The sequence below is a fragment of the Sceloporus undulatus genome, chromosome 1 (assembly GCF_019175285.1).
Source record: "Sceloporus undulatus isolate JIND9_A2432 ecotype Alabama chromosome 1, SceUnd_v1.1, whole genome shotgun sequence".
NCBI classification, from domain to species: Eukaryota; Metazoa; Chordata; class Lepidosauria; order Squamata; family Phrynosomatidae; genus Sceloporus; species Sceloporus undulatus.
Genome location: NC_056522.1, coordinates 216,185,587 through 216,198,780, shown reverse-complemented (window position 1 = coordinate 216,198,780; position 13,194 = coordinate 216,185,587). Strand labels below are relative to the sequence as shown.

The following is a 13,194-nucleotide window of genomic DNA, read 5'->3' as shown; positions in this document are numbered from 1 at the left end:
TTATTTATTTATTATTATTTATATATGCCATTAGTGTGTGGGAATGTCAGTTCAAATTCAAAATCCTTTGTGTATGTAAATAAAGTGGCAAGCCCAGTTTTAACCATGATCAATGTTCATTGATGAACAAAGATGAGGAGAACAGATGAGTGTGGGAAACCGAGAGTGATGTGATATCAAACCCAGCCTGGCTGAGGATTCAGGGAAGAACTCTGAGGTCTGCATCTGATCCTGGCCCTGCCTCTGCCCTAAGACCTCCAGCAGAAGGATCACATACCTACTACCTTCAGCCAGAGAAGATCAGAAAGAGCATGCCTGCAGCACTCAGGGAGGCTTTATGAAAAACACCAGCTCATTAAAACCATTTGCACTAATTAGGACTGATGATAAAAAGCCTGGGAAAGACACCAGAGCTTTTGTCAGAAGTTCTCTGGAGAAAGCACCTTGTTTCCTGACTTGGTTCTGATTTCTTGGCTTGACCATTTCGATTATGAACTCATCTGACCACACTGCTCTTCTGGAACCCTTCACTTGGACTGCCTGACTTTGCTCTTAGCCTGACTGTTTGGCTTATATTTGGACTGATTCCTGATTTCGTCTGCCTTTGCCTGTAAGTCTTCCTTGGAAGACTTACCTTGTTCCACAAATTCTGTGTGGAGTGTTTTTGTCTTTGTTTGGACTCATTGGCGGGATACAGATCGCCCCTTTGGGGCAGCCTGTAGCTGTCCCTTTGCGCCACATATTGAGGCCAGGGCAGCCACAGTGGCAGCCCAGAGGCCCCAATCCAGTGCTTTTCGGGACCAGGAAAAAGCGGCAAAATGCTACTTCTCCCTGGTCCAGAAAAAGGGTGTTCTTGGGGCTTCATGCCTCAGGACACCCTGGGAGCCACAGCCAGGGTAGAAAGGAGCCACTCGGCCCCTTTCCCCCTGGTGCTGTTCCTGCAGCAATCTAGTCGCCGCTGGAACGAATTGCCCTCCGGGAAGGAGCTCCTTTTCGGAGCTCCTTCCAGTGCCGCTGTTAGGCTGCCATAAGCGGCCTGACACGGCGCGAACACCTCACACCCGCCCTGTGCCATTTGGATGTGGCGAGGCCATGGCGTTATAATGGCAGCGGTCGTGTATACAGGGCGCAGCCATTATGCCGCTACAGCTATGTGTTAGGGCTATGGGGCATCTGTAAAAGATGCCCTGAGGCAACCCAAGCATGCATCCAGGCCGGCACAAAGCACCGGTCTGGATAGGGCCATTATCAGCTGTTGGTTGCTTTCCTGGTCAGATGGACAGATTATGGGTGCCCCCATGAGGATGGGGGGGATAGTGTTGAACTGTGTGTGGTGTGCCAGGTAACAATTACCTTTGTTCAACTAATTTGGGGCCACATTACTCTTAAGAGATATGAATATGCTGTGGGACAGACTGCCCCAAAAGGGCAGCCTGCTGGCAGCTTTTTTCTCTCTAGAGGAACGCCGCAGCTGCCAGACTGCACAGCGTCCATCTGGAGTAAAAAGAACCCGTAAAAACCAGGGGTTTTTTTTTGGTGCTGCTGGGGGGATGTCACGAGTGAGCCAATGGTGCACTCGTTACGTAAGCGACGTGCAACGATATGCGAACACTGCGCATCACTTACGTCAAAATGGCGGTGCCCCTATGGAAGGGCCACCACACCGTGCTAGGGTTAGGGACTGTGCGGTTGGTGTGAGGTCCCTAGCCCTAAAATGGGCACCAGCATGGCACATCGGCTCGTCTGTTACGTGCCTATATTTTCTCTACACCTAGAGCTTTTTCAAGAAACCATGCTAGTATTCCCCAGCCTTTTCTTATATCTGAATTGTAACCATTGTGAATCCAGGAACGTCTACTTGTGAATCCAGGAATGTAGCATAATAAACTAGCAGATTACCATGAAAAATATTCAGACATTTTCTGAAATAAAAAAAATCAACACTGAACATGTAAACAGTTCTTGGAATTGAAGAATCACCATGAAACTTGACTTACTGTTAGCCATTTGGCCTTTGATCTCTCTGCTTCAAATTTAGCAACTTCTTTGCGGTCATGAAATGAAATAAGCATTTTCCATATACAAAGGATGACAACACCAGTAACAACTACTGCGCTGAAGACACCCAGGGCAATCATTGTAATATTGGGGAGCTGGGCATAATCTGCAAAAAGAAAGGAAGATCTATGAAGATGGCTACAGATGCTGCTATGATTTTGAAAGGAGCTATGAAACATTTTAATCTTTATGCTTTTCATTGAAAAAATAAGCACCCTAGTAAGTATCCTGATGCATTCTTTTGTGCAAACCTAGCTGCTATGTGTCTCATTCGCTTTAGTAGAGACAGTCTCATTCACCTTAGTAGAGGAAGCTATTCCATTTGCATAAAGAAAACACACGTGAAGCTACATCTTGCATTAAAATAAATGGAGCAGCCACTGTGTGCACTTACAGGAAATCACTAGGATCAAAAGGTAGTAACTAAAAATAAGCCCAGTACTGGGTTCAGAATCTTCACCATTTCCTATCCAGAGTGCTTTTCATGAACAGCCACTAGGAATAAAGGTTTTAGGAGCACTTTCATAGTTGCAGAATTATTCCTAAAACTTAACTGGGTTATGCAATAAAATTGCATGTAGATGGAAGCATAACTCTCTAAAAGTCCCATATCACCTGCTGATGATTTCATGGGGAGTGAGATACAGTGAGAAGGAGGAATTACACCTATCTGAGCAAAGTTCCACTGGCGCAAGGTTGAGTACAACTGCTTCAGGGTGAGGATTTGTGTTTCAGTTCTTTTTAAAACATGAATGTGCAAACCATTGCACATTTTTATATGTTTGGGATAGAAAGAACTTGAGATTTGTTTAAAATTTAATTTAAGAGAAATAGAAACAGATAAATTGTTCTATCCAGATTTGGGATTAAAAGAGCTTAACTCTTTAAAAATTGGCATTTAACTCCTTGTATACCTGTTTAGTGTTTGCCATTTCTTTTATTTCCTGACAGCCTCCTTGTTTTTAACAGCTACAAAAAAAAAGTCATTTTCATGCTAGAACCTAGTCAAACTGGATGGCGCCAATGACAGAGAACTTTGTTTTCATTTGTTATTGAAGAATTAACCAATATTTACAAAATTCTTTATATCTGAGACAAAGATAAATTCAGTTTAAAAAAAAAAAGAATGTGGGGAAAAATGAAAGTGACAGATTCATCCAGCCTTAGCACTATACGTATGATGTGATTTATTAAGCTTAAGTGTCATACCTTTTTGCTTTATGCTGTGGATTGTTACTTTCCCATGTTCATCAGTTGCCATTAGAAATGTAATAACAGAGTCATTTTCTCCTTGTAACGAACAAGGAACAAATTTATCCTTCACAGCCTCTGTGAGGGAATACAACCCATTTTTCAGATCAAGATCCATTCATCAAGCAGTCACTATACACACCAAAGGATTTAAAACATTGGGCTGCTTTCAGCAGTCACTAAGGAAGAAAGCTAAAATACCTAAAAGAATTCCACACAATACTCTACCACTAAAAAGGTTTTCCTTGTTTTTGTTCCACTTTGCTCTTAGGTTTCAGATGAGAAGATCCAGGTGTTGTAAATCTGTGTTGACCATCAAGAACACCCATCAAGGCTACAGTAATTTAAAAGTCAGTGAATTGGAAAGGCTTCCAAGAGAGTTTCCATAGCTATCTAGGGAATATAATAGCCCTGATTATAGTACAAAGTAAACAATATGTTCTCTTTGTCTTTTTGCTACTATATAGTCTACATAGTCTAGACTATGTTTCTATGTGTACCATATTTCCGAATCAAAAGGATACCGATCCTTTTCAAAAGGGCTGCGATTTATTGCTGACAAAGTACTGTTATAAAGAATAGTGTGACATTAATTGTGATATCCTAACAATGCTCAAGCTCTTAGATAATTCTAATGCTGTTAAGTGAAATGTGAATTTTACAAAGACTAAGATGAAACAAAGATCTTCCCAGCTGTGTAGACAAGGGTTGCTTCTATTTTCCAAAATAAGGAAACACTTGAACATTCAAGAGGCCCTAGATGGGGTGAAGTATGGGTGAGGTTACAGTGACAGACTACAAAAAGAAACAAGAAAGGAATCTGAAACTTCCTTCTATTATGCCAATAACTACCAGAGGCACTATGTCTTGTCCACAATTTGCCAAATGCTTTAAACAAAAACAAAAACAAAAAAAAGGTAGGCCTCACTGAAATCTGAAAAACTTCTTAGGATGGTCATTGCAAAAGTACTATCAGGATAATTCCAAGTAAAGTGCCTGTAAATTGCAAACTCCTTACGTACTTTGAGAAAATTGTGAATACCAGCAGTGTTAGTGGAACTTATTGTCTGTGTTAGACATTTTGGCCAAGATTTAAATGAAGTTTAACATCATGTGAGAGTTCAGTTTATGCAATCAGACTTTGTCTCTCTGTCCACTGAAGCCTCCCGTGCCCCTTGAAAATATATTCTGGATGGATTCCCAACCCTGGGGATGGTTCTGAGGGTGTGCAAGGGACTCCAAGGGAAAGGAGAAATCATACTTTTGGGGATCTTCTAACAGGGGCAGTTGTGTCAACAAATAAACTTCACTGCATCTCACCCATCATATTTTTTAAAAATTTAAATGAAATTTATTTTTTTAAAAACCCCAGTCGCTATTCTGGCTGAGGGACTGTGGGTTCTGAAGTCCAAATCAGTCATGAAAATGGGAGTATTATGCCAATATTCAATCACTGAGGAATTACAACAGATGAGTGGAAAGGTAATAGGGTTGGCTTTATGCACACTCAATACAAGCAGTTGCCAGCAGGCTGAATCTGAGTAAGCTGCCATCTCATTTGAAAGCTCTTGGGCCACAATGCTAGATTCCCAGGTCCTGGAAAGGAGAACAACTACACCATATGTCTAGATACCCTCTGGCTGCTCCCCACCTTGTGGTTATTTATCTACCAGTTTTAAGGCAAAAATATATCTCAAGGCAGCTTCTAAAATATGCATCACAGTAATAAAACAAACATACAAAAACAGCTAAATACTAATTAATATTTTAAAAATCTAAAACCTAAAATCTGTAACTCCGTAAATACAAAACTTCAATAAATACAGTTGACCTTCGGTATCCACAGATTCTTGAACCATAGATTCAAGCATCCCCAAATTGAAAATATTTAAAAAATATTTAAATTCCCAAAAGCAAACCTTGATTTTGCCATTTGATATAAGGGTCACCATTTCACTATCCACTGTATGTAAAGGGACTTGAATATCCATGGATTTTGTCATCCATGGGGATTCCTGGAACAAAACCTGAGTAAATACCAAGGGCCCACTGTATTTAAAGAAGAGGAGCTAAAATCTCAATCTATGTTTAGAAAAAGACAGAGAAAACAAATACATGTTAGGAGCTCTTCTAATCATAGAATCATAGAGTTGGAAGAAACCGCAAGGGCCATCCAGTCCAACCCCCTGCCATAGCAGAGCCTAACATACTTCAGTTGTCAATGCTACCCACTGATCTTTCCTTTCATTCCTGTACTTATTTCTATGAGAAGGGATTGTTTACTTTGCTTGCTCTATTACCCTTCTACTTGAGAGTCCATTTGGTCTTTGCTGATCCAGTGACATTGCTCCCTATCAAGACAATCCTTTTAAAATACGCATATAGGAAGATGTCTATTGCACATGGCTTAAATCCAGTGGTAAGTCCTAGCTAGAATAAACCCCTTAGTCAGTATTTATATAGATGTTTATTTATGAAATTGCCTTTAATTCAATGGACCTAATCCAGCTAGAATTAACATACTCACCAACCTGACCTGATTTGGTAGAGGCAATCCTGATTAATGCTCTGTCTTTTCACTTTTTCAGATCCTATAAATATGTTCCATTTTCTCTTCCCTCCTCACACCTTCCTCCTTCATTCTCAATTTACTTCAACTGCTACAAACTGATTTCAAAGTACAAAAGTTGTATGCAATTAACACAGCGGATAGGTGGGAGAAGCAGAGGAAGAGGTGTGATCTTGCCCTTGCCAGTCAAGCTTAGGCAAAAGCAAACTGCTGTAATCTTTCCTTGCTTGTGCGCTCTTCCTCATTATAATGTTTCTATCTTGACTACTTTCTTATGTTGCTTGGCCACATGTCCCTATTTGCTTCTGTGAAATGTTGGTAAAATAATGATTGCATTTAAGTCTACATTCAATAATGGTTTTACATTTGACATAGACGTGATCTACGCTGCAGAAATAATGTAGTTTTACATTGCTTTAACTGCCATGGCCCAATGCTATGCATGGGATTTGTAGTTTTGTGAGATATTTAGCCTTCTGTATCAGAATGCTCTGCTGCCAAAACAAATTACAAATCCCAGGATTCCACAGGATGGGGCTGTGGCAATTAGGCGTTTTCAAACTGCATTATTTCTGCAGTGCAGATGAGGCCTCAGTTGTTTCACTTTCCTTCACTCAAGTATTATCAGGCTCTGAAGAAATATATTGCTAAGCTTTTTATCTATAGTAATTTTTGTTTAAATGAAATGCCAAGATCCCTAGAGTGTTTTCAGTCATGAATGTTCTTAGCAATCTGGGGCAACCAACATCAGAGATGAAGTTATACTAAATACACCTAATTTGGGTGTTTGACCTGATTATTATATATGTCTGATCTAAAAGTGAGATCATGTGTATGGAGTGTCAACAGCAACCTTGATCAGCTTGCCTGACTTCAGGAACTATAGTTATGCCTGGTATTCATATTTGTTGACGTTGCAAATAGAGTTAATAGACAACTTTGTGTCACAGGTTTCTTTTTAAACCTCCTTTTTCCTTCATATCAATTATAGATACTGTAGCCTGTTACAGACTGCCAAAATAAAGCTGCTTCGGGTCTCTTTGGAGGTATGCTATTTAAATGATGCATGGGTCCTAAGAGTCCGGAGGTTGTGCCAAAGCCACACTCCATTCCTAAGCACCGGAGTGCAGCTTTTGGTGCAGCTTCCAGATTCTTAGGATGCATGCATCATTTAAACAGCATACCTCCAAAGAGACCTGAAGCAGCTTTATTTTGGCAGTCTGTAACAGGCCAGTAATTCTTGGTCATTTAAAACCAGGTTTTCACTGGGAATGTCTACTAATTTCAGTAAGATTATTGCATAAACCTTTGAGGCAGGGGGCATAAGAGAATATAAAAATGCCTCCTGAGTTACTATAAACTAAGAGGGCAATCCTAACTCAAATTGTGCTAGTTTTTTTTTTTGAGGGGTAACAGAAATAGGCAGAAATTTCTTATGCTGATTTAATTGCACTTTTGTCAGCTTAACCCTCTTCCACCAGGATCTGCTGGCACAACTGCTTTGCTAGTTGGTGTCAGCCAGCAGAATAACCAAAAACTGGATGGAGTGAAGCAAGGGATGGGGCAAACTGCCAGAATGAATATTCCTCCAATTCATGGATATAAATGTTATGCCATTACAAAACTAGGACAAGGCTAAAGAGTCCCAAATAATTTCTAGCATTTCTAAGTGGGTTGGATTCAGCTAGCCTAGTGTTGCTGCAGCTGGCCCTCTGTCATCTTGGTAAATTGATTGCATTCTTGGCATCAAAACAAAAACAAAACTCAAGGTTGGGCCTCCAAGAGAAAGACATTCAATAGACGAGGTGCCAGTGGAGAAAGCCCTCTCCAATGTCCCCGTGTGATACACTGCTTTCACTAGTGGAGCATGAAAGAAAGCCCCTCCAGAAGATCTCAGTTCTCAGGCAGGTGTATATAGGGAGAGACACTCCTTCAAGAATTGAGGTCCCAAGCCATTTAAGGCTTTGAATGTCAACACCAGCAACTTGGATTCATACTGCAAGTGAATGGGCAGCCCATGCAGCTCCATTACAACCAGTGTTATGATCTGTTTATGTGATACTCTGATGTTGCTGTTCCGTTTTGCACTAACTGGAACTTTGGACAGCCCCATGTACAGCATATTGTAGTAGTTTAATCAGGAAGTTACCAGTACATAGACTACTGTAGCTAAGTTATCTGTGTACAGGAAAGATGACACAGTTGGTGCACCAGTCAGAGTTGGCACTAATAAGTCTGAGCCATGGGGTCCACTTGGAAATCCAGTGACATTTAAGTTTATCGCACAGCCCCCAGGGATGTGATAGGGGCGGAACGAAAGGGAGTGGGATGGGAAGATAAAGGGGCAAGGGACGCATTTTACCGCATGCCGGAATGCCGCCAATGCCACCAGAAGTTCCCATTCCATTCCAGATCTATCCCAGAAGAGGTGATTTTCAAGAACGCTTCAGAACATGAGAACCTTCGGCAGCATTCTGGCATGCGGTAAAATGTATTCCTTGCCCCATTCTGTTCCCATCCTGCTCCCTTTCCTTCCACTCCCATCATATGCCCGGAGACTGTGCAATAAACATAAGAGAGGGATCTATGAGTACTCCTAAGCTATACACTTGTTCCTTCAGGAGAACGAAGCCTACCTGCCAAATTTCTGGATTTGAAAACTATCAGTCCACATAGCCTACATCTTATCAGGATTCCACTTTAGTTTACTGGCCCTCCTCCAGCATCTGTATAGTCCCAGCCAACTCCAACAATAAAGTGAAGTAGAGTTGGGTGTCATTGTTGGAGTTGACTGTACAGATGTTGAGAGCCAGCGTGTTCTAATGGTTTGAATGTTGGACTATGACTTTGAATCCCTGCTCAGCCATGAAAGCCTACTGGATGAGCTTGGGCAAGTCACACAGTCTAAGCCTTAAAGGATGGCAAGGACAAACCCCCTCTGAAGAAACTTCCCAAGAAAATATGATGATAGGTTTGCTTTAGGGTAGCCATAGATTGGAAACAACTTGAAGACACACAACACACACAAAGCAGGGTGTCATCACCATACTGATAGCACCCCACCTCAAAACTCCTTATCAGCCCACCCCTGTGGATTCATATAGATGTTGAATCCATGGGAGACAAGATGGAACCCTGTGACACTATTCTATAGCTTAATGGGGCTGAGCAGGAATCCTCCAGTGCTACTCACTTGACCCAACACCACAGATAGGAGAGGAAGAACCATAATACAGCACCTCTTACTTTAATTCATTGGAACTGTTTCAGTAAGATATCATGATTAGTGGGTATCAAAAGCATCTAAAAGATTCAGGAAGATCAACAGGCTACCACTCCCTACCATCTTTTACCTGTGCTCTGGACTGGAACCAGGTTGAAATGGGTCCAGATAATTTTGGTAGAACATCTGGAGTTTTCTGGCCATCGCAATATCATGCACCTTGCCCACAGGGCAGTATTTCTCATACACTGTACCTCAGTTTAATATGGAATGTCAACACTTACAGAAATCCCATTACTTCAATGGGTCTATGATAGTTGGGACTAGCAACTGGAGTTAGACTAAATTTTTAGAAGATAATTAGGGGAGGAAAAAGTAATTAAAAGGCATTCATTAAACATGCTCTCTGTGTTTGATGGGATTTGTATTCCAACACATCTATAGTATGCCAGATTGGGGAAAACTGCAAAAAAAATGTATGAATAATGCGTGCACCTAATAAATCTACTGCATCTAAGAAACCTACTAGTATGACTAATAAGGCCAAAGCAATAAATTAAATGAAGAATGTACAGACCTTCTTCACTATTGACAGTGGCATCAACCAGTTTACATATTTCAGTGCAGTCTTCCTGTGACTGATCATTAGATGTTAAATAACATTCCACGCAATTCCTGAGAAAAATGATTTAACAGCTCATCAATCTCTGTCCATTACAACAAAGCACCAAAGAAAAGGGAAAACAATCTTCATCTTTAAAAGTATCTTATAAAATATCTGCTGGGATCAGTTAGTAATAATCATTAATTTATATTCACTGCATTTAAAAATAGAATAATGACCCTGTGAGCTTAAGGCAAACTCTAATATTTCTTTTCTCTTAATTTATCATTAGATATTAAACAAAACAAAGCAACATTAATCAAATTGAGGGTTTTTCCTATCTAGAAAAAGTTAAAACAATTTCTATAGATCAGAACATCATTAGTCAAAAAGAAGGTTCTTCCTATCTAAAATATGTTAAAAAGTTCTATTATGTTTTTTGTTTTATTAATATATTCATACTGATTGTTCCAGAACGGAAGACAGTTACAAAGAAATTAAGCTATCAAGCTTCCCAAATCTACTTTATGTAGATATCAAGGCTTCAACCACAGTGTAGAGCACAAATATGTTCAGTTGGTACGATGGTACTCAGGGTCCATGCTATTCCACCATCTTAAAAGTAATTGCCAAGCTCTGCTCTTAGATATTACTCACATTTTATATAAGGTGTAAATGTATATAAAATAAAACAGGATAGTTTATGAAAAGATTTAGACATAGCATAATTCAATTCAGTGTAAAGTGGCTAAAACATTTAAGCACAAAAGAAAACAAAACCTGAATTGATTTTAACACCCACAAAGGTTAGCAGAAAACATTAAATATCCATCTTGCTTTGCCACCAAGCCTGAGCTTCCTGGATGAAGAAATAATTAATGACATCAAATGTTCATGCAAACTATCAGAAAAAAATTACTAATCTTATAACGAACTTGTATGAGTTCAAGGAATGCAAGCATGATCCTATAAACAATTGTGCCAACAAACGACATGCCTAATATCATAACATGCAGCACTTCTTTGAAGTTAGAAGGCAAACCACAGCATTACAGCAGTATGGGCTGAATTTTAAGCACTTGGTGGATGTGCAAAAATTTACATTTGTTTTTTGTTTTTGTACAACTGTGTATTCCTTAAAGATCACAATCAGCTCATCAGAGTTGAAACATATTTGTCAAATATTCCATTTTTGAAGTCCACATTATTAAAGAGAAGAACAGATTTGTATTTTGACTCCTTTTGAATTAAGCATTTAAATTGAGATTTGAAATTTATTTTTAAATATTATTTATTTATTTATTTATTTATTTAGCACTGTAGATTTGCACAGCGCTGTACATAAAACAATAAATATATAAGAGTAAACCTGCCTATGGCATACAATCTAAGAAATAATAGGATAATACATATAAAATACATAGGAATACAGGAAATGGTATGATAAAACAGGCAACAAAAGAACATCAAATAGCAAATGATAATCACGCTGATTTTTTAAAATTATTATTATTATTTTGCTTGTGGCAACTACAAAGATAAGCTCTCCTAAGAGCTAATGTTGTGATTGGTTAAAAAATGGAAGTATGAATCAGAAAATTTCCCAGTTTACATCTCACCCCAGCTACTCCCTCCATTTAGATTTCACCACTGATATACCCCCTCCCCCCATCTTTAGATCTCACCACTTACTTTAGGCTAAGGGTCGTGTAGACTTCAAGCTTGAAGGAAGTGCTTTTGTTTTCTACTAGAATATTGAGGTCTGCTAACCAAAGCCACACACTGACCTGTGGTTTAGAGGGCAGAGTAAATGATCCACTGAACACCATGAAGTGTATACCACCAGGATCAAGGCCAGCCTGAGGCAGAGAAAAGAAAGGGACTCCCCTCTTACCATGCTCCCAAAGCCAAGGAACATAGGCCAGCCAAAGGAATTTGGCAGAAAAGTTCACAAGTTCATCTTCCTTCTCTTGGCAACATTTTTCATATGTTAAATGACTAACACTGTGTTGCTCTTTCGTGAATCTCCTCAGGTCTGCTTTTGGAGAAGGCCATTTGACACTAGCTGATGGTGAAGGTGGCCCTGATTTAGATATATAAAAATCTATATGTAAGTTACTATCAATCAGGGAACCTGTTAAAAATAGCTAGCAGAGCTGTACAAAGACCCGATCGAAAGTGAGCTATTCATTCTCTTGATGAGGAAATTTGAGGTTGGGAAATCAATGATTAACACAAGCCTAGCTACAGCAGAGGTTTCTTGCTGATGCGGTTGCTAGTAGATCCTTTGTTGTTGTATGCCTTCAAGTCATTTTTGACATACAGAGAGCTTAAGGCGACACTATCATGGGGCTTTCTTGGCAGAATTTGTTCAGAGGAAGTTTGCACTTGCCTTTTTCTGAAGCCAAGAGTGTAATTTGCCCAAGGTCACCCAGTAGGTTCTCATAGCCAAGCAGGGATTCATACCCTGGTCTTCCAGTGTGCTATGCCAACACTTAAACCACTGCATCATGTTGGCTCTCTTAATCTCTTTACATTTAAAATCAGAAAGCCTTACAGGTCTTCTGCAAACAACCTTGGCGATGTATGATTAGATCTTGATGGTAGGCTGTACATAATGTTGCGTTAGCCCCTTACCCTTATGCTCAGCACTAGTCTTATAAAAATTCCTCAAGTTCTATTATTCTTTCAGGGATTTAGTTACCCACTGGACTGAGAAGGACATTACCCTGGGTCTCTAGCCAGTGGGGTCTTTCTTCTGTGGCTTGCCCTACCCCAGGCCCTGCTTTGACCGACAAGATAGTAGTAGCTATGCATTTTGACATTTGCTCCTCTTGCCTCTCAGCTTCCAAACACTAAGTTATGACCCTGATCCCTGTGGAACAACAACTGTTAGCTTGAACCCCATAATAATGTGAAATGAGGAAGTGTAATAGTACCTATACATGTCATAGGGATGGTACATCACCAGTCAAGAAAAAATGTATTCAGATTTGAGTCAGCAGTAAAAAAATAAAAGCCAGCAGGATATTGTGAACCACACTCAGCACCTCTTCAATATTCCTGTGAACATTTGATGGAACCAGACATTTATAAGCATATGTAAGACTACTTATTTACCTTTTGGAAGTGCAAGGATCACTGTAGGTAGGGTATTTTTCACATGTGTTTCCTGAAACCCCAGGATGTGTACACACACATTTCCCACAAATGCATTCACCTCTCTCACTGCAGACTATCCCACCTTCAGAAATACAACTGTCAATGGCTGTGGTGCAGTTACAGTACTCCCCTGTCCAGCCATTGTGGCAGATACACTTGTTGCAGTCGCAGTCTCCATTACCTGAAGGAGACCATGAAAATTAGTTATTGATTTCTATCCATTTCAAGTTTCCAGTGCTCCAAATAACTCAGAACTCATCTACACCAGCCAGAATATTATGGGCGGCTGCTCCGGATTATCCCCGTTACCTCTGACTCTGCAGTGGT

The 13,194-nt window shown here is 40.0% G+C and overlaps 1 protein-coding gene across 3 annotated transcripts in view; it reads right to left on the bottom strand.

Annotated features, from left to right (window-relative positions):
• ITGB6 (integrin subunit beta 6) overlaps window positions 1-13,194 on the bottom strand; it is a 98,557-nt gene that overhangs the window by 7,144 nt on the left and 78,219 nt on the right. For all 3 annotated transcript variants that reach the window (XM_042446877.1, XM_042446878.1, XM_042446879.1), the window contains 4 exons: window positions 12,826-13,048; window positions 9,679-9,776; window positions 3,268-3,387; window positions 1,998-2,164 (listed from right to left, as the gene is read on the bottom strand). In XM_042446877.1, coding sequence (XP_042302811.1) covers window positions 1,998-2,164; window positions 3,268-3,387; window positions 9,679-9,776; window positions 12,826-13,048 — 608 coding nt within the window. The remainder of the gene's footprint in view (window positions 1-1,997; window positions 2,165-3,267; window positions 3,388-9,678; window positions 9,777-12,825; window positions 13,049-13,194) is intronic.